Source organism: Hesperophylax consimilis, chromosome 7, assembly GCF_061612785.1.
Source record: "Hesperophylax consimilis isolate HC1 chromosome 7, BYU_Hcon_1.0, whole genome shotgun sequence".
Classification (NCBI taxonomy): Eukaryota; Metazoa; Arthropoda; class Insecta; order Trichoptera; family Limnephilidae; genus Hesperophylax; species Hesperophylax consimilis.
In genome coordinates, this window is record NC_142842.1 from 22,595,775 (window position 1) to 22,618,366 (window position 22,592).

The 22,592-nt window shown below is 36.7% G+C and overlaps 1 protein-coding gene across 1 annotated transcript; it reads left to right on the forward strand.

The window, feature by feature from the left end:
* The first annotated feature begins 968 nt into the window (after nt 1-968).
* Ns3 (nucleostemin 3) lies at nt 969-22,196 on the forward strand. Its single transcript, XM_089633831.1, has 11 exons — nt 969-1,023; nt 1,340-1,434; nt 1,552-1,799; nt 2,370-2,588; nt 2,707-2,830; nt 4,800-5,558; nt 7,754-7,909; nt 19,112-19,262; nt 19,983-20,200; nt 21,280-21,386; nt 21,959-22,196. The coding sequence occupies exons 2-11, from the start codon at nt 1,342-1,344 to the stop codon at nt 22,086-22,088; spliced, it is 2,205 nt and encodes a 734-aa protein (XP_089489957.1). The 5' UTR covers nt 969-1,023; nt 1,340-1,341; the 3' UTR covers nt 22,089-22,196.
* The last annotated feature ends 396 nt before the right edge of the window (nt 22,197-22,592 follow it).

Below are 22,592 nucleotides of genomic sequence, written 5' to 3' on the forward strand. Positions count from 1 at the left end.
TTAAAAGCGTATTATCCCCACTCCCCATACCAGTTCCATTGGAACCGGCTGTGCTCGCGTATGGCCTCAAGTGATATTTGAAAACGTGACGTCATCATTCTTGTGCGAACTATGGTCGAGGCATCATCGGTTCATTTTACGAAATAACACGGCAAAATGTTGACTTGTACTATGAAAACTTGTAAAAATAGATGTGAAAAAGAGAATAAACCCAATTGTCGTATTACATTCCATATATAAGCATTATTTTACTTTATTTTAAGCATATTCACATCGTATAATATGAATCAGTTGTTACTATCACATCGAGAAACGTCTGGACGCGAAACACAAAGCTGGTTGGTTGCTGGGAAGTAAATTATGAACATTTATAAAAGTGTCTTAACTAAATACTTAAACGAAATATTCGACTCTGAAAAGGGAACCGAATTTTTTTGCCGAATTTGTTCATAACGTGGCGAGTAATTTGAGCTCCCATGTAAAAATGTCTATTCATTCAAAAGCAGATTTTACTTTTAAGAAGTAAATGGTGATATTATAATGCGAGATGCCTATTTACTGTAAGATTGATTTATTGACGAATCACAGTCAGCTTCACTCCCTTCGTTCTTCAACAGTTGATTTTACCCCTCGCCATTATCTTCTCGTCTATTAATTCCTATGTCTGTGACTAAATGTGCTATAATTATCATGTGTTGAATAAATTTGTTCCGAAAATTCATATGATGAATTCACATATTTTGAGATAACATAGAACCCATTCAAGGGACCGTTTTTCAATGAGGTAATTAAAACAGTAGGTGAGAAACGCAGACTTATAAAAAAAAGGAAAAGACATTGATTTATTATTTAATTAATAGGAATTTAAATTTTAGACAGTATTTTTTGAGCAATAGCTAAGGTCAGCGGCCTGTTTGTTGCATTACTAGTCTATGATTAGAGTCTTGTTTATGGCAACCATATGTCCCTTTCTTTTAGGTTAAGTTGTCATTTACCGATTGACGTTTGACTAATGAAAACAAGGTTTACAATATTCTCAATAACTAATTATTTGTAATTATTGTAAAGTCAGTGTATTTTACTATCAAATTATTCTTTATTTTATTTAAATTAAGTACACCACCTATAATATAATGAGACATCTTCCATATTTTGTCCAAAATACAAATATTTCTGTGTAAATGTGCCAGTAAGCTCATGTTTCAATAATAATTATTCGTAATCGATTTCAAAAAGTATTTAAGCTACTTGCCTGGGTTGGAAACTCTGGATAAGACTACGTTTCATTTAATCTAAACATTATCAGTATTGTTATACCATTTTTTCATATTGTTTTTAGCTATGGGTAAAGATAAAAATGCACTAGGGCGTGCTCTGGTGAAAGATCGTTTTGGAGCAGCTAAAGGAAAAAGAAAGGTGGACAATGGATCTATGGTATGGTTTAAATTTATTGTAAATTAATAATTAATCTTTAACCTCTATATTATTTTCGAACAAACAACAGTAACAACTTTCCCTTGTCACAAATCTTAATGTTTTGCAATTTTCTAGCTTCACACAACGGAGGTGCAAGATGGCTACGAATGGGGTCGCTTAAACCTGCAGTCGGTGACTGAAGAGTCCAGTTTCCAGGAGTTTCTGTCCACAGCGGAGTTGGCCGGCACAGAGTTCCAGGCGGAGAAGTTGAATTTGAAGCTGGTGTCCTTTGGAGGCCTAGAATCAGTCACCACTCCGGAGTCCAGGGTCAAGGCGGAGAAAGCACATGCCGAGTCTAAACATCTTCTGCGTGTTCCAAGAAGGTTAAAAAAGCACAATACTTTGTGGAAAAGGGTTTCAAAATAGTTACAAAGCCCTTTTGGCCTTAGTTATTTTACAATTAAAGATAAAAAACTGATCTTTTTCACAAATGAATGGATGAACTTATTATTTGGATGACAATATTCTCACGGGCTTTGTTTCTTATATTAGTGTATTTAAATGGTTAGTCAATGTTTACACCATCAATCTAGGCTGAGGAGTTTTAGCACAGTTCATGTCCACTGATGGATCGACTCTCTGATGCTGATTCAGTCAATATCGAAGAAAAAGCGGTCTATCATTTCAGGTGTATATTTCTTGTAAACTCATGTATATACTATATCAGTAAACTCATGGCTTTGAAGCCCACACAACTTGGAATGAGTGTAGTTCAGCAGAGTTGTTCCTGGCTGCAGCCTGCAGGGTGAAGATTGCCCCAACGATAACCAACCATCGATAAGAGAGGGCAAAATGAAGTAGAAGAATATCTTTAACAAGTCATATTTTTAGCTAATTGACTTAAATTCAGTTGTGTTTGTTTCCTAATGTAATCTTTATGCATTCATTGATAGACCGGCTTGGAGCAAGGGGATGTCTGCCGATATGCTGAAGGAGAATGAGAACCACGCCTTCCTTAACTGGCGCCGAGACCTCGCTCAGCTGCAGGACTCGGAGCTGATCCTGACTCCGTACGAGAAGAACTTGGAGTTTTGGAGGCAGCTGTGGCGCGTGCTGGAACGATCTCAGCTGCTGGTGCAAGTCATTGACGCAAGAAATCCCCTACTGTTCAGGTTAGAACAGATTATTACCATTTTGCAACTACCAAACTGCAATATTCAAGTATCCGTCTTTCTAGTTCCTTCGAGAGATCTGGGTAGTAACCATTTCTGTTTTTGTGTTTCATTGTAGATGTGAAGACTTGGAAGCCTATGCCAAGGAAGTGGGTGTAAAAGACCTCCTCCTGTTACTCAACAAGGCTGATTTACTCAGTGAACCACAGCGAATAGCCTGGGCGGAGTATTTTGATAAACAAGTAAGCATTTTACACAGATAATTATTCACCTTATGCCTTATCGCTAATGTTGGTCATCTCATCAAAAACAAATAAATACCATGTCATACAATAATAATATTAATAAGGAACTTGAGTGAAAACATATATTCAAATAGATACACAAATGCTGATTCTTACTATATCAGTTTTATTATATATAATTATACCTAGAGTTAATAATTCATCATTCAAAAACAACGTCAAGTAAAAGATTTAAACGCCCTGTGATTGGTCTGCGGGTTCTGACAGGATTTACATCACTACCTCACAGGTCGGTCGGCCACCTGCATTAGAATGTGGACAATTTTGTGCCATTTCCGCCGAGAGATAGAAAAAGAAAGAGACGGCCCCCGTGGTCGAGGCGTAAAGCTCTTCTCAAGTCGAAGGTCATGGGACCAAATTCCGGCATGCGAAAGTAAATTTAATTTCATTAATTTATGTTATTACACAATTTATTCATTTAAAAATAATATATAGTACGCTTGCGGCACGTTCCAGGGTGGAAGATACTCTCAGTATCACCCTGGTGTAAGACCACCATTCAGAATTGAAAAATTGTTTGAAATGGCTTTAGCCGTGCTTGGTGACCAGATCTGAATAGCCAGGTACACTCCCTAACCTGCCCCTTCCCATCTCCTTTCTCACCCCACTACCTTGTAACAATATCGTTAACACATCCTCCGGCAACTAGCTCAGAATAATACTTAAATATATTGCTGTTTTATATTTATCTCTTCAGTCGTTTGTTCTGCCTTCTCACCAATCCAGTTCGCTTGTGTGGGGACTAGGGAGGTGAATTTAATTAAGAACATCTAATAATTATGAGTCTCGATTTTGATAGGGTTTGTCAAGTTTTAATACTAAATCTAAATAATACTTAGATCTACCTCCATCTATAACTTAACTGGTTGTCATATGGTTCGGGTTGCTTCTTCACTATTCACATCGTCATTGTTCACTGTAGCTACACTGTTGTCGCTGAGTTGGTTCTGTGCGTTGGCCTTACTAAGGCCGAAGTCCTAGGTGGCAGCTTCTGCTCTTCTGCAACTCAGGCTCTCCCGGCCGCGTCTGGTCACCGCACTTTCTTCGCCTCACGCCTAGCATTACGTCGCCGGGCGGAGGATAACATATCTTCAAAATCACTTTCTCTAACTCGACTGTAACTTCTTCATCCACCGCCCAGCATCACACCGCTGCGCGGGGAACGCGTGCTTCACCACCACTCCTGTCTCGGTCGCCTCTCTCCCGCCTCGATCTTGACTGTCTCTGTTCCTGAGCTCGTAGGACCTGTCGCTCTACCCCGCACTTCTCACTTCTTTCCTTACAACCCACGTCTGTCAACACTTTCTTTGTCTTTGGGCGCACACTGCGGGACATACTCAGTTTAACATTCAAATTTATTTGTGACGAAATTTGATTTGTCACAACTTTCAGCCTCACGACATAACCCAATTAGGGATGCCATAATCTCATTGGCTCTGGATGGTTGGGTTGAGTTTGAACTCTTGTGCGGATTCACATTATTATGCTTTTTTTAATTCGCTTTGTAGACTCGCACACAAATACACACGACTGATACAAATTATTTGAAATGAATTCTTTTTTCTGAAATTTTGTTAAATATCTAAATTGGGATTTGTTGATTTCATACCGACCCGAGTGGGATTGACCTTACTGTTATTGGACAAAATGTGGGTACATATGACATCAAGTGTACCCTGTCAGATTTCAATTGTTCTGGCGGGGTTTGAATAATAACTTTTAAAATTATTTTAACTCTGAAATCGACATTTGTAAAAAAAAGTACTGGTGAACTTTCATTAGTAAAATTGACTGGATTTCTTTATTGATTCATTTGTATTGTGCCGTTTTTGTGAAAAAATCTATTCTAAATCTAAATATCCATTTTCAATGTACAAAATTAGCTTTATTAAATTTTTTTTAACAGGGCATCAAAGTTGCGTTCTACTCTGCTGTACTCGCCGCTGAGAAAACAAAGTTAGAAAATGCTCTTCGAAGGGAACAAGAAGAAATAGAAGAACAGAAGCGTGAATTTGGAGAAAGCAGCAGTAGTGAAGATGAAGATAGCGATAAGGCAGCCCCCGATACACAAATTAAAAACATACCAGAAGCTGATATTTCAGACACAGAATACTCATTGAACACAGTACAGGGATTGAAAGAAAGCATAGACAAACTGGATATATCTGTCGACAAAACAGCTGAAAAACTGAAAAACATTCAACAAAAGATCTTGGACACTGTAGAAAAACGGCCCGGGTGTAAGGTTATTACAGATGATATAGAAACTGCTACTGAAAAAGTGGAAGAAGCTATCATAATTACAAAGGAAACCAATGAAGAATCCGTTGAAACTACACCTCAAAATATCACTGACAGTAATAAAAAATCAGTTAAATTCTCGGAAGATGTTAAAAAATCACCAGAAGCTACAGAACTGATACCTCCACAAGACAGTGAGGCGGCTCCATCCGCATCCAGTGACAACCATGCAGCTGTTGAAGGCACCAGCTCAACAATTGGCTGGGGCGAGAAGAATAAACCCGATGTCCTGACCAGAGAAGAGTTGATAGAATTGCTGCAGAGTGCTTCCTGTGCGGAGAACGGACTTTTCACTGTTGGCATGGTGGGGTACCCCAATGTAGGCAAATCCAGTACAATCAACTCCCTCATGACTTCCAAAAAGGTACACAGAATTTAAGCTTTAATATTTTATATACAAGGTGTCCGTGGGTAAATTGCACTAAAATCGGGAGATTGTTCTACATAATACAAGTAAAAAAGATAACTAACTTTTTTTTAAATTCCTATGTTTTGAAGTAGTTTTTAGGTTAAAAAGTTGAATTGTTTGTATGGAAAAATAAATAAGTTATTTAACTTTTTTACTTCTACCATCATGTAGAACCACCTCCCGAAGTTTGTGCACTTTACCTCGGGACACCTTGTATTATTCATACTTTAAATTAAATAAGGTTCATTTTATTTTTGTGATTTGTTTTTGGGGTGTTATGCCGTGTTGCGCTAACTCCTTCTTTAGCCAACGTTTCGGACAGCATTGCAGTGTCCATCATCAGGGCAGATGTGTTATTATTATTGCATAACACCCCAAAAACAAATCACAAAAATACTTTTGGCTGTGAAAATCTTAAATCATATTAAGGTTCATTTTAGGCCCTCCTCCTACAGGGATTTGCAAATTCTCGATACTCGACGATTCAAGTACCTTAGCGATTACCGCCATACATCACACTTGCTGTCATGCTGCCATGTTGTCGACATTTTGTAAACTCCTCGGTGACGCCATTTTCACGCACCAAGCCGGGCGAAGTTGTTCCGACTCACATCGTCGAGACTTTAGGACGTGGCGTCATTTGTGTCAGTCATTTTGTAACAAAAATGATGGGATATAAAAATGACCGCTACGGCAACTACTGTTTGGTTGTGGGTGAGGTTATGAAAGCATTCTAGTTTTAATGTTTCGAAAATTGAAGAGTGAAATAAAAATTACAATAATGAAGGTATTTGCGGTTTTAGATTGTTTTTAAAATCAATAATTTATTTTGAATGAAAATATTAAAATTTCACAGTTATAGTACAATAATCAGAATCCGAACTCCTCAGGCCTCTGGCATATTGTCCGTTATCTTTCTTTTTCAACTGTTAATTTTTGTATATTTCCGCTTCGTAATAAAATCCAAATAAATAGAATGTTTCTGTACATATCTGAAAACTAAAAATTATATTTGAAAAGTGAAAAAATACTTTTTCAAATTATATAGATATAAAGTTTTGATTTTGGAAATATTAAAAAAATTTAATGCAAGCGTAAAAAATTTAAAAATGGCTCACCTTAGGTTTTTTTGTGGAAAAACTGAACCTAAATTACTGATTAAAAAAAAACATGTTTTATTAGGAATTGTATTATAAATATTATAATCACCTCATTTTTTTAACGTTTCATATTATTATTTTTATTATTATGTAATGAGCAGGCAGCATTCTGCTGATGCGCTCATATCTGATTTCACAACAAGTTTGACAGTAATTAAGTTGTTTTAAGTTTGAAATAAGTCCTTTCTTCTCTCCAAATGTGAATAATTATCAAAAAAATTCACAAAGAGTCATAATTTCTTCTCGATTTGCGGTCGGAACCTTTGGTTTCATGGAGGTGTACATTTTAATTCTCCTGTGGATAACTTCTATATTTGAATACAAAGTGTGGTGTTTTCTCTTTCTAACACCGCTTAGATCATATTTCTAACCACAACAGCGAGGGAGATGCAACAATTTCTATGAGACCATATGAGTTGTTCCCAAAGTGGAATGAAATGAGTTGGCTCTACGGACAATAATTGTTTGTTCGCAAAACGGAACAAATTATCCTGAGGGGTTAACTCTTCCACTCATTTCATTCATAGTTGGTGAAAATACCCCATTGCCTTCTAAAGGTGTCTTTGATTCTTTCCATCCGTCATTTCCAATATGGAAATTTAACACTCATACGGATGGAATTTTAAAATGATGCGTATACATATTCACATCACATCACATCACAATCGAAGTTAGTTCTAATAGCGTAGACTCGTGAAAAATCACGAGATATAGTTACAATTTTGGAATATAATCACGGGATATACATAATTCCAATATAGATAATAATTTTGTGTAAAAATATTATTTTATAGGTAGGTACCTACCTACTTTATCGCTTCTCTGAATTATATACAATCAGTTCCAATTTTGAAAATGACTCTTATTCAAAGCAAATTTGAGTTCATTGAATGTGAATAATTTCACGCAGGAATATTGCACATCACGGACAACCTATACGTATGTTACACCTATACTATAAGTATGTTTAATAATTTGACTTATTCGTAGGTATCCGTAAGTGCTACTCCTGGTAAGACCAAGCATTTCCAAACCCTCAAACTGACGGAAGAGCTCATGCTGTGCGACTGCCCCGGTCTGGTCCTGCCTTCCTTCGTCTGCACCAAGGCCGAGATGGTTCTCCACGGAATCCTCCCCATCGATCAGGTAACCCTTATGTAATAATGTCCTGTTCCCAACTCCCAATAGGTAAGAGAATCAAAGGAAGATATGGCATAGAAGTGTGCGGACTGTCGCTGATTAACGACCAAAATGCAAGGGCTTTCAAAGCGGCTATGCTATGAAAGTTATGCGTTTGGTGTGTAGATGGAAACATTGGAGGGGACCCACCCTTTCCCGACGGCTGTGTGAGGAAACTGATTGTTTAACCTCCTTAGCCGCACACGTCAGGACTCTAATTTTTTTTTGTAAAAAGAAGCTACATTTATTTTAAAACGAATCTAGACCCTCCAATGTCCCTGCATTCATGATTGTTAGTACGAAATAATGTATGCATACTTACATTAATAGTAACACAAAATAAGAACACATATGAAATGTGTTCGCCTGGTGGTTTGGCATCTAAAATTAAATAATAAATAAGGAGCACAAATTTTATAAGTGGAAGTATGATTGAAACATAAAAATGTAGGTGGAAACAAAGGCAACAAATGGGTGAACTCCTACTATGTAATTATTTGGTTTCTTGGCAACTTGTGGTCGAGGGAAAAGCTCTCAACTAGCAAGCTGAAGATTGGTGGTTCAAATCCCGGCGTGTGCAAGTAATTTTATTTGTAGAATTGTTGAGCTAAAAAATGTTAAGTATATATATTTTTTTAATTTACCTCTGTATTGGATCAAGTTAGATATAAATATATTTGTTGAGTTTAAAAATATATAATGAGTAAACGTGGATATAGAAATAACTTTTTTTTTCTTGTTTTTATTTAGATACAAAATAATGAACATTGGTTTAAAAACTGAACTTACTGGCATAATTTATATTAACGTATTTAATATATGTATAACGAAAAATTTAATTTGGTATGATAGTCCTCAATATCTCAATAACACCAGCGTTTTTCGAGCAAGGTTAATGATACCAGAACCACTAATTTAATTTTTTAGTCAATTTGAAAAATCACTTAATAAACCAATTAATTATCAGGAAAAACTTTACCCACGTATTATTGCCAAACTACGAGTGATTGTATTAGACAGGGTGAGAAACACAAGACTGTAATAATATCGGAGGTCCCGAACCGTGGAGGCGGAAGATGTCATTCCTTCAGTGGCGTGGGGAAGGAGAACGAGCTGTCTCTATAGCCGCTGTAGAGCTAGTCTGATCGCTTGCAGGGTTCTTTCTGTAGACGCTTCCGGGTCTGGTCCAAAGAGGTAGGGTAATCCGTGGTCCAGGAGAGGGCGAGGGTCAGAAGAGAAAGAAGGCGAGCAGAGACAGAAGTCGGAGCGAGGTAGAGGGCAGAGCAGAGAGAGTTGTAGAGCTGATGAGTGTTGCTGCTTGTCTGCCTTTTTCAGGGCCTTGTGCCTGTTTTAAAGGGCGCGGGCAGTGGTCGAACGCTACCACTGCCCCTGTGTTTAGGCACTCAGAATCGAGAGCCGCGTGGAACGTAATGACGGCGTACCTTTTTTGCGTACGGCGGTCATTTTTCCGGCGCACGGCAGGTCGTTTCGGGCAGTGTTCGAACGCTACCACTGCGCCCCTTTATTTCTAATCGCATGGAACGTAATGACGGCGTACCTCTGGCCATTTTGTCACTTCATGACGGTGCACGGCCGATCGTTTCGGGCAGTAGTCGAACGTTACCAATGCCCCTCTGTGTTTAGGCACCATTCTCAGAATGCCGTTACGTTTCTCTACAATTCTCTGTCTGTTTTCCTCCAGCCTTGCTCCAACTTATTTATTGTGATGTTACAAATCGGTACATTGGACAAACTACATATAGAGCATTAATACATTGTTACCCCCCACCCCTCCCTTGAGAACTAAAAACGCAGCCTATGTCAGCAGCTACTGCTCCAGCTGAACTCCGAGCGATAAAATCGATTAATCACTCGATTCTTTTTCGGGTTTCTCATACAAACATAAATTTTAACTTCCCTACATAGAAAGTGGTCTGTGGCAGGACAACATCTTATGTTACAAAATGCATTCAAAATGGTTGAGTTAAATTCTAACTGGTTTCTTATCTTAATATACAAAAATTCAGCCTGCAAATGTCTGTCCTCGCAAAAGTAGTCCACCGATAATGCTGAAAATAGTTTGTAGTTATTAGTGCCAAAGTGTTTAGAGATGTTTAAATGATAGAAGAAGTCGGGGATGCCCAAGGAATACTTAATGTAATATCTCTGCACTGTAATGAGATACAGAGTCGAATTAAAGTCCATGTAATGTAGTTTTCTAGCAATAACATTGTGGTATGCGATAAGTGAATGGTGGAGGAAGTCCGAGGCGCCCGAGAAAGACGTGAGCAATAGCGAAGCATTGCTGGGGATCCACTAGTAATAATTTATAATAAAACTTATATATTCAAAATCAGAGTTTGTTGATCTATATGAATATATATATATTTTAAAGCTATAATGTTTTTCACTGCAGTTCCTTATTTAACCGTTTGATTGCCAATCGTCGACTTTCGTCGATTCGTGTTTTAACGAAGATTGCCGATCGTCGATTTCCGTCGATTGCGTCAGTCGTGTTCTGATTCGCGCGTACATCGGGTGTGGTGCTGCGGTGTTGGTAAATATTATTCTAATATTATCTTAATAGTTGTAAGATCGTAGTAAACCGTTTAAATTTCAGATTCATTTATTATTTTTTTTATTTTAGTTAATTGAAAAAATATAACGTCGAGGGCGTCCTGAAATGTCTGGCAGCGGGAGCGACGATTTCCACTCCTCTAATTCAAGTTCGAGTAAGAGTAGCTCTGATGAGAGTGATGTCAGTGATGTCATACCTGTGTTTCCCAACCGCAGGATGCGAATTTCCAGTAATTCTTCGGATCGTGACCAAGAAATGGAGAGTAACACCGGAAATTACTCATTTTCAAATGTACCTCCCAGAACCAATTTTTCTATCGAAAATTCTCATTTTTTCGAAACGCCTGGACTTCGGGATCCTCCTCCGCGTGATTCTAAACCAATATCATATTTTGATTTATCGAAATCCTTGAAAATTCAAAGAATTTATGGGGTTTTAAAAAAATATATAGTTTCATAAAAAATAATGTTTTTTTGGTGGCATTTTACAAGCAAATGTATGAATTTTTTGGCACTCAAACGGTTAATATCATTGATGTATTATACTAGATTAGCCCTGTCTAGCTAAATTCATTTTTAAAATGACCCCACATAGCGTACGTCAAAAATATGGAGATGAACTTAACAACCCAACTCTGTTTAAACTCCTTGTACAAGCGTTCAAACTCGTAAGCAAAACCACGGAGAATTTGTTGTCAGAGGTGTTGTAATAAGGACATAAAGCCAAAAAGAAACTAACACTTACAGCAAATTTTATGTGCTGAATAAGGGCTGAATCAGGAAAGAATTGATAAATAATACAAAATGATTTTAATTTAATTTATATTTTGTTTTTGAATTCTATACAGGTCCTATAGAACCAAAAACGTATATATTTTTACTATTGTGAATAGGTTTTTTTTTAAATTTACCACAGTATTTATAAAGAATGATATATAATTATTGAAGAAAGCAATCACTTTGTGACTTGAAATCATTTAATTTAATTTGGTTTTATGCCCAGTCTGGCTTTTGCATGCATTTTAAAACAGAATATATCTTGTAAGCTGTCGAAAGTGATACAAAATAATTAAAACTGATGAATATAAAATAATATTAGTTAAAAATTTAACAGTAACATAAAATTATAGAGACTAGAACAACACTACGTATCATTTAATAATTATACTACTATAGGCCAGTGCAATTAGCGATTCGCGATCGAAGTAATTCCGGTAGTCCCAATTTTTTTATATGTTATATAAACTGATCTCCTGATGTAAAATCTGAATTTCCGACCTTGGCACACCTGTGCTCGCGCCGCCATTTTGAAAAAACTGGCCGAAATCGGGCCAAAATCTAGTTTTTCCCAAATATCTCATTTCCAATGCAAATTTCGGCTAAAGTATTTTGTCAAATATAATAGAACATAAAATAATCTACAACTTTTGTAAAAATAAATTTCTTCTATCTCTAATAGGTACCGAGGTAGAAAGTCGTAAAGGTGCGTATATTTTTGAAAAAACAAGTTTTTTGCGCGACTTAGTTTGGTTTTTTATAAATACCTCGTTTCCAGTACAATTTTGTGAAAAATTTATTGATAATAATTTTGTACAAAATAAAATTTCGTTTAAGAAATAGGTATATAATTTATATTTTTTATCTCTATTACGTATCCAAACTCTAATCCACCAAAACCAGGCCAAAAATTGAAACAGAGGTTAGGTGTTTTAAACTTGGCATTCCTTGATTTTATTTTTCTTTAACAACTATTGTTCTACATATACGTTGACAACAATCATCATGCCTGTGTCAGACCTAGATATAAATATAATAGATAGACTATTTCAGCATATCGGTCGCCATACATTCCCAATGGGAAGACCACTAAAATTGGCCAAGCCACTACATTTGTGCTCGCAGCTTGGTCTGACATGCCTATCAACGTAATCACAACATACATTTAAGATTATTAATATAATTAAGATGATAAGGTACATAAAAAAGATAAAAAATTGGTATTTTCGTAAAATTAACATTTATTGACATTCTTTTCTTTATTAGTTAAGTTGTCAGCATAACAAAAAATAAAATTAATGGTAGATCAGTTTAGACAGAAATACGAGCACTTGACTATAGTTTCTTACTTCTGGCCCTGAATAGCTTCTTCATCTGTCTTATCACCCAAATTTGTGGCGACTGGGTCATCATATTCCTCGTCATCGTCATCAACAAAGGCTTCTACAGCATTCTCGCAGGAGTTGCCATTGCAATTAATGCAGAGTAAGGAACATTTCAAACCCGACTTTCTGCAGGTGCACTTTCCAGCGCAACCTTTTTTGCATTGACATGATATGAAGTTCAGCAAGGCCTGAGGTGCAGCTTCCTTCAACATTGTTACCCAACAGCTAAATAAAAATTGTAAATCAACCGTAACCCAACAGCTTCCTTTTTCCACCCCCATTCAGTCGGATCTTTATCGTGACCAAGCCAAGTCTGCACTTGCAAGTATGTTCTTGAAGCGTCTTGCTGGACTGCATCTTTGGTGGGTGGTAGCCTGGATAAATTGAATTTTTTCTTTTTTACTCCTTTGACAAAAATGATGTACCTTAAATTTTCCAAATTTGATTTCTCGTTGCCGCCATACAAAAGTGCAAATAGTTGTTCGGCAGCCAAAGTGATTGTTTCTGTCTTTGCTTTTGGGTCTTGAAATACACGAACAAGTTCATTCACTGAGTGGTTCTTGAGAAGAATATTACAAAATGTGTTTGCCTTGACCGAACGGAGCTCCAGTTGTATCGCAACCACTTATGGCATGAAGGAATAAAATGTTTTTAACTATTTCAAGGTGTTTAAAACATTTGTTCGAGTACAACGCGTTAGGTGATTTATTTTTTCCAACTTTTTGGTAATATACGTTGGGAGGTGTGAGGAGTACCAGCAGATCAATATCCTGACCAACGATTATGACTACATCATGTTGAAATGACAATGAATTTGCTGTGTTCACTATGAGAACGTCAGCATCCTCTTCAGCTTGTACTGTCGTTATGTGGGATCGTGCAAATGAGGTTCTGAGTAGTGAAACAAAACGAGACTTGTTTTTCTCATTTCCCAGAAACTTTTCCTGTGGCACTTATGGGTGCATGCTTTCAAAAAACAAAACTTCAGCAGAAGTTGTAACTCTGGCACGCCGTGCTCTTTCCACCCCTTTAGTGCTTTTCTTTTCCATATAATCTGGGTATCCATCGAATACCACTACTGCATTGGATCCATAATGATTTTGTACATACCTGACATATTGCTGGAAAATTACTGAAAAGGGTTGAGCACGACCCCATACCACTTTGTGCAGTAAATATCCTCCATCAATTACGTGTATTTTACTGCTTCCCAGTTCTGTATTATTTGGTAGAGGGTTGAATGATGAATAAAATATAGACTTCGTTCCTTTGCGCGTGCCTTCCTCTGAGAAAAGAGACAATGGTACAGGAGAGAGTTCATATTGAATAGCATTAATGGATCTATTGCCATAGTCACACCCTGATTTTTGACACTGCTGGTCACCGCCGCAAGAGAAACTATCGCATCATTACGTTTTAAGTGTAGGTTTCCAAAGTTCTGGTTGATAACTTTAGACATAGCTAATTTCCCCATCTTTTCAGCCATGTGACAAGTGACTTTGCTATCCCCGATTGTGCCTCTGCTAATAGACATAATCACGTTTGTTTTAGGAAATGGTTCATGGCAAGCAAACCAATCAATGAGATTTTGAACGTCTCGATCATCCCTCCTAATTCTTGTAGGCCTCATCTCTACATGTTGCTCTGATGTTTCTGATTCAATCCCACAGAATGACTCGATACCCTCACAAATGTTATGCAGATAAACGAATCCAGCAGTCCAACGAAGGATGGAACTGTCTGTGAAGGGAACCGGAGGGGAGGAGTAGAAGGGTGGGGGGTAGCCCCCCCCATACCGAAGTGCCCTCTAGTAAATTTATAGATGTATGTATTTAAAAATGCAAACAAAAATCTAATAACGTGATAATAAACCGTGATTGATTTTCTGTGCGTACCTACCTAGATTTGTTTATTCTTTATATCGGTAAAAAAAAACTATATAAACATAAAAACTGCACAGCCTTTTTTAAAATTTTATGTTCTACATAATTGGTCTCAATAAAATTTTCATGAAATTCCACTGGAAACGAGGTATTTATAAAAAACCAAACCTAGTCACGCAAAAAACTTGTTTTTTCAAAAATATACGCACCTTTACGACTTTCTACCTCGGTACCTATTAGAGATAGAAGAAATTTGTTTGTACAAAAGTTGTAGGTCATTTTATGTTCTATTATACTTGTTAAGATACTTTAGCCGAAATTTGCATTGTAAATGAGATATTTGGGAAAAACTAGATTTTGGTCCGATTTCGGCCAGTTTTTTCAAAATGGCGGCGCGAGCACAGGTGCGCCAAGGTCGGAAACTCAGATTTTACATCAGGAGATCAGTTTATATAACATATAAAAAAATTGGGACTACCGGAATTACTTCGATCGCGACCCCCTTTTTGGCGCTAATTGCACTGGCCTACTATCATTCAATTAAAAGTTATTTTGTCTTCAACCACTTTGTTAGAATTACGACATTGTGTCAACTAGTTTTGGTCAGCTAGTTTCTCAACCTTCTTCAAGATAGCATTATTGAAAACTAACCTAACTACTAAAACTAACCTAACGACTTTACATTAAACATAATGTAAGATTAACCTAAAGAGAAAGATAAATCATAAAATATTGCGGGTTCACAAGCGAGCTGAACCACGAATTATGGGAAAGGAACGAAGCAACCTAATTGAATAAGCAACAATGATTATGACAGAGCTTCAGAGAGCGTATGGGTAAGGGTTAAGGGGGGTGGAGATTACATGATTACAATATATACTTATTTATTTATTTACGCCCGTTAAATAGGATTTTACGTATTATTTACTGCATTCACGCACATCGGTTGTTGCAATTCTGATAGAGGAACAACCGGCTTTTCGATTACAAAAAATGTTTCAGCTGGATCGATAACCAGTCCTGTTCGAGAAAAAACAATGACGGTATCTCTTTTCGCAGGACCTGTGCCCATAGTGGACAGCGACTGTCCGATATCAGCCTGAAAACACCGACATTATCAATTAAAACCTGATCAATCCATAATAAACTTTATAAAGTTTTTTATAATTACCGGAAAAACAGGCAAAGTTTTGCAGTCTACACGTCGGAGGCCGCTTGCAGTTAGATAAATATGTTTGAAAATTATTAGAGCAAACGCGGTTTCCTGCTGATGGTACCCAGTTATTGTCACATAATTGAATTCGGATTGTTTCTAACCATTTCTCCATTTTTTCCGGTTTTGTGGGGAAAGCTAAGCGAAAATACCCATTAAAAAAATGAATTCATTAAATGACGCAAATTTATTTCTATCAATTCTTCTACAAAAAATCGAAAAGGCGAAGCAGATATTACCCGAAAGGCAATAACGACTTAATACAACCCTGATTGGCAAAATGCACGGACCAAATAATTCACACACACTTGAGCTGTCACGCGTGTCAACGCTAGACGACTAATACATCAATAATTATCACGCATTGGTTGCGTGATATTTGTATATCCGCACGTGATAATAATTAACATGAATCACCCTATTGGTGGATTCCTTGTGGGTGTGTTATTCATGTGACGTCAGGAATTTTACCAGCAAAAATAGCTGACAAGCAAAATAGCTTAACTCTAGACCAACAAAAGGTAAAACGCAATGCACAGTGCCCATTTCGCATTGCGACACAATGCGTGCGCCTTTTCATAAATGTGCACGTGAACCAAACCAAAATTGTGTTGCGGTTATTTTTCAATGGTTATGCCGTGTCTAGTCTTATTTAGTCTATGGTTAATATGCTTTTGAAATCATGACTTTTCATTACTTTATATCTCTTTTTGGAGAGTGTGTTGAATTGCCACTGTCCTGGGTTGTCCGGTTACCAATTATTTACACAAAAGTTTTTGTACTGTTTCCCTTCTCCTTTCTTTTACGATTAATCACTTACGCCCTTTTGGTTTGGTTGGAACACTCGATGTAAAGTTTAGTTCTTAGAGAATTTATTAAAAGTGTATATTGTCGCTTTTTACAAGTGTGGTTAGAACTTGGCGTCAATCCAAATGGTTATGATTCCAACTATATATACGTAATCCCTGTCGTCTTTGATTTTTCCTTTCACTCAGGTTTTACATCACGCGTATGCAATTTTTTTTTTCTATCTCAAACAGTGTGACCTAGTTTTGAGTGGCCTTTATAATATTTTAAATGCGAACCTGCGAAGACACGTTTTATATTATTTGGCTAATTAACAAATTTTTAAGAATTCCCACACTTTTATTAGGATTTTATTGGTCATCTGAAATGTAAAGTGGCAGGAATCTACATTATGTATTTAATTTATTTTACAATATTTTTGTTTTTTTTTTTTCCGTTAAGTTTAATGGGTAGACAATTTAAATAGTATCTTAATTATAAAACAAAACTCTGTTTGTCTGAATCATAAACACTCGAATGGTGAGTTCTGCCACAGTAAAATTTGCACAAGTTTTTCTGTTTAAAATTTCTAGGCAAGTGCAATGACTGTTTTCAGGTCGCCGTATCTTTTCCATCATGAGCTACGGAGTTTTGAATTTTCGATTTAACTGTATAAAAATATTAAAGGTCAGTTGTTTCACGGAATTTGAACAATTTATCAAATTTCATAGTTAATTTTTAAGTTCTGTGAAAGTTCTATTCAAGTTATGTTGCCCTTGAGGTGATTTTTCACAAAAACGGCGCTCTACAAATTATCCAATTATTATTATTATTATGTTATTATTTCGTTATGGGCCAGTAGTTTCACAACAACTGCCCCTACGACACTATTGTTAATCACCTCCTTTGCTAAAATAGACAATAGATAGAAATCCATAATCTAGGCCTGCTGTTCAGCAAAGCCAAAACAAATCTAATGGTGATCCATAGGGCAACCTTTGTAAAAGAAAATGCTTTCACAGACTTAGAAACAGTGAACGACTTCATATACCTAGGCTCGTCTATAAGTGACAAAGGAGCCTTTGAGACAGAAGTGAAGAGAAGGATTTGCATGACAAAAGACGCTATGAGTGACAGGGGCAAAATGAAGATGGTGTGGAAACATCGACACTTAGAGACAGCCAAAGAGCAATAGACTGTCAACTGTCTGCCTATAGTATATTTTACGATACTTCACTCACCAAACTGAGGACTCCAACCTAAAAAAACTCTTGGTCAATGGCAAAGTGTTTGGCAGCAGAACCAGGGGAAAATCACCAATGCGCAGGAGTGGCCAAGTATCACTGTCGTCTATTACGTCGGGTGCAATTAATTTTTAAGTTCTGTGAAAGTTCTATTCAAGTTATGTTGCCCTTGAGGTGATTTTTCACAAAAACGGCGCTCTACAAATTATCCAATTATACAGGTGTCCTTCGCTCTCCACACATAACAGAATCGCGAGGAACATTGGAGCCTTGTCTACCATGGAGTGGAGGTTACGATCCTCAGCCACTAGGAACCGATTTAAGAAGTAGAATAATTTTGGGTTCCATATTTTTTCAATCCAAATGTTGTATTATTGTGATAGATTTTTGGCGTCTTGGCTCCCTCCTTCTTTAGCCAAAATTTTGGACAGCCTCAAGTGTCCACCATGAGAATGAGAGCACAGTTGTAGATTGTGGTAAAGTGTGTGTTTATCAATGTGGAAGTGATGGTGCGGTGGTTAATCTCAACCCCTCAAAATCTTAAATCTCCGATTGTCTAGTTCTTCACCGATTGCTGTGAAATTTTGGCACAACGTTGCATTGTACCTCCACAGACAGACTGTGCCACAGCAAAGCGTTGTAGGGAGTTAGAAATAAATATATAATTTTCGAAATATTAAAATTTTGAATGCAAACCTATGTTTTTTTTTTTTAAATAACTTATGCTTACGTTTTTTGTTTTGTAAAATTACTGATAACGAAAAAATATTCAAAAACATACGCATTTCATTATACAAATATATTACAAACGTTACTATCATCTCACTTTTTTTGTCATTTCATATAAAAATAATTAGTAAAAAGATTCATAATTTTTTTTTTAAATTGTCATCAAGGTTACTTTGGTTTTATAAAATATACATTTTAATTCTTCTGTGGTCAACTCTTAGATTGGAATATAAAGCGTAGTATTTTCTCTTTCTAACACTGTTTAGATCATATTTTTCACCATGGCAGTAAGGGATATACATGGATTTCTATGGGAATAATGATGGGATCATTTCTATAGCCCCGTTTTCGTGAGAAAATCACCTTAAGGGCGCTACATTATATGAGCTGTTCCCAAAGCGAACAAATTAGCCAGAGGGCTTAATGTAGTTTTCGATGTTTAGTTTTGGTATAGCCACTTAAATAAGAAGGCAATTGAAAAGTACAAAAACATCTATAAATTTGAATAGTTCTTGGTATCTGTTGTTTAGGTGGGATCAGTGCCTGTATCTCTCCCCTTTCTTGTATCTATCTAGATGCGCGAGTACATGGATGCTATCGCCCTGCTGGTGGAGGGTCTTGCCGGGAGGAGATCCGCTGAGAAGAGGCTGGCCATCCTGCTGCCGCAGGCGCCTACTGACCAGCCCGATGCACTGCCCCCCCGAGATCTGCTCCTCGCCTATGCTTGTGAGTTCAAAAAATTCTTCCAACTGTTTTACTTTCCTGAACCTTTCAAATTTATTATTATCTAAAAAATCATGTGATATTGTAATTGTAGATTTGTGAAGCTGAAAATAATTATATTAAAAAAAAAAAATTGCCTCAGAAACACCATTAGTTAACTTGAGAAATTACAACATTAATATATCTATTAAAGATTTAACCAAAAATAAATACAAGTTTCAAATACAGAATTATTAATTAATTTATTTAGTAACTTTATTGCTTGTCTGAATTGTTCCCACAATCAACAAGTTTTGAAAATGACACTTAAATTCAAAAGCAAATCCAAGTTCTAGAGTTCATTGAACCGGAGTTAGTTGACAGAATCACAATCGAAATTAGTAGTTTTAATTATATATAAATCTGAGTGGAATATACTCTTAGTATCGCCTTGGTGAAAGACTACCATTCAGAATCTATGCGTTGCTTGAAATGGTTTTACTTGTGTTTGGTGATCAGATCTGAATAGTAAGCTAATTCCCAACCTTCCTCTTGCCCAACTCTTTTCCCACTTCCATCAGCCTCACAAAATATCCCGATTGGGGACTCCATAGTCCCACTAGTTCAGCTGTTGGCAATCTTGTGCGGTATTCACATTTAAAAAATTCATATAGTATTTTATTTGATAATGTCTTGTTCCTTGCTGTTCCCAATATGTATCTGAAATATGTATTTTATCTCCAGACAGCAGAGGGCTGATGACGGGCGCCGGCACCCCCGACTGTGCTCGAGCGGCGCGCTACATCCTGCACTCGGCCTGCCAGGGCCGCCTGCCGCTGGCCGTGCCGCCGCCGCACATGGATGCCGCCACCTTCCGGAAGGTCTCGCACCCGCCGCTGCCCGACCAGGAGGGGGAGGAGCACCGGAGGGAGATGACGCCGCAGGAGAAAAGGGCCACCAAGGTAATTCAATCTAATCAAACAAGATTAATTTTTTTTTTTTCATGGTCTTATTATTATCAAGTGTGGAGCAAAAAAGTACAGAAAATTAGAAATGGTACAAAATATATGTAATGTTGTTGCGTTCCGCTGTGGCTCCATAGATATTTACTGTTGTAACATTAAAACTTAATAAACAAGTAATTGTATTGTAAAATTGTATTCGTAGCATCGATGACACGTATTGGAAGTTTGTTCTATGCATCCACTACTCTATTTGCAAGGAAGTATTTCCTCGAAAGGATGCAAAACATGTTTTGTTAATTAATTAATTTTTGTCCCCTGCCACTTCACATTTCTCGGAACTATAATTTGCCAAATTTTACAAAATCAAGCTCTATAATTCCCCAGTATTCGTGTGTAAAATTCACACTTTCTATACTACTGTCGTAAGCAAAAAGGCAGCTAGAACTTAAAAACTCTCATTCTGATGTACTTTTTACTGAATATAGGTTGATAAACAATGAAAGATCTTGTATATCAGAATGACATTTGCAAATGACTAGCTGCCTTTTTGCTTATGACTACCGTCCAGCTTGCTCTTGCAGATGATTTTACCAGTCACTAGGGTTCGTTATTGTTGTTTTAGGACATTTCCATTAGTCCTCTTTGTATTCTAGCAACTGTCTGATGTTTTTCTGTTCGTTTCGTTCTGTCACGTTTTTTGATAGAATAACTTTACATGACACCTTAATTTTAAACAAAAAATGAAATTTTTACAAAAGATCTATAGTGGTGTTTATTTGTTTTTACGAAATACCCGTTTTTACTTTTAGCATGTTTTGTATGCACTATAAATTCGCTGCTTTCACTAAGTATTCGAGTATTGTAATTGGTAAAGGTTGATAGGAAAACACCATTAAAAAGAAATACATAAGGGTGACGGGGGCAGCTATACAGCTAATTGATACATGCTTCAAAAGATAGTCGATAAACTCATTTTTCTATAAACTAACATCCTATTGGTTAATTTTTTGTATAATTTCTCATTGTGTTAATTAGTCAGATTTTTTAAATTTTGTTAATTTATTGTATTTTTTTAGACCGGTACCAACGCTGACGACTTGGACCAGGCTTTCTTCAGGGGGGCCAATCGGGGGGCACATGCCAAGGGGGTGGCTGGCAAATATGGGGGCCTTCCCACTGTTCGGTTAGTGTTTATATTTACATACTGATTTGGATAAAATATTGCATAAAAATGTTGTTGTATTATGCTACATATAGACGAAATTCAAAAAAGAATGAAACGCTGCAATCGCAAACGGCGCAAAACGCCACTGGTTACTTTGTTCCTTTCTCATGATTCGCGGGCTCGACTTGCGGAAATTTTGTCCTGTTTATACGAACCCTTAAAAACTTTTTTTATAACTGAGCTATGCAACTTACAATTGTATCATAGGTTGAACCATCCAATATGCAATTTGAAAAAAGCATTTAGGAGGCGAAGGCGTCACTTATTATTTTTTTCTTCTAAAATGTGGATGAAAAATAACTTATATCAGTGGTTTCCTTTGGAGTAATCTATGTTATTTTTCATAATGATAATTACGGACTTTTTTAGCACATTTTTTCATAGCTTAATAATTTCCCTTTTATAATATGTCATAATCTGTTTTTTTTCACCAGTTTAAAATTATTTTCTACTCACTGATAATATGTTTTTTCTCATCAGCCAAAAACATATATTTCCTCTTATTATTCAATCTGTTTTTTATTCTCCAGAAAAATGATTTCATCCACCACCGGCGAGCCCATTGTTTCCGGAAAGCCGTGGAAGGAGTTCAACAAGCACGCAAACAAAAACAAGAAGCAGAAGTTGAGAAAGGTCTACTTTGAACTAGACAAACACTGAACCTTGTGGATTTTGAGGTTATGAAATATTCCCACTGTTATTTACGGAAATGCAACTATATTTTATCTCACATTATACAGAAAATAAACGTTTTTTATTATAAATGAAACACTAAAACTTTGTTTTATTCCTTATATTTGAGAAACCAATAAATCAACTATGTATAAAGGTTATTTTTGAGTTCTGGCAACAGTCAGCAATTTTCGACTGCCTCTGTTGTCTCGACTACGAATCCGAAGATCGTGGGTTCGAATCCTGCGTCAGTAAATTGTGTGGTTTCACAATTAATTAATTTTAATCAACATACACATGGTGTTTCTGCAGCATGTGTTCTTGGGGAAGATGCTCTCATTATCGCCCTAGTCAAAGACCACTGTCTGGTGTCAGTGGGGAAAAATTTATTACACGCATCTCCAATTGGGGTGGGGAAGTGCAGAAGGGAAGGAGATGTGTGAGAGGAAGGTTAAGAAGTACATACCTGGATATTTAGATCTGGTCACCAAA

Coding starts and splice junctions, on each gene's coding strand:
- Ns3 (XM_089633831.1), top strand. CDS start 1,342: ATGGGTAAAGATAAAAATGCACTAGGGCGTGCTCTGGTGAAAGATCGT. Junction 2,589..2,706: donor AGAAATCCCCTACTGTTCAG/GTTAGAACAGAT, acceptor GTTTCATTGTAG/ATGTGAAGACTTGGAAGCCT. Junction 19,263..19,982: donor TCTGCTCCTCGCCTATGCTT/GTGAGTTCAAAA, acceptor TTTTATCTCCAG/ACAGCAGAGGGCTGATGACG.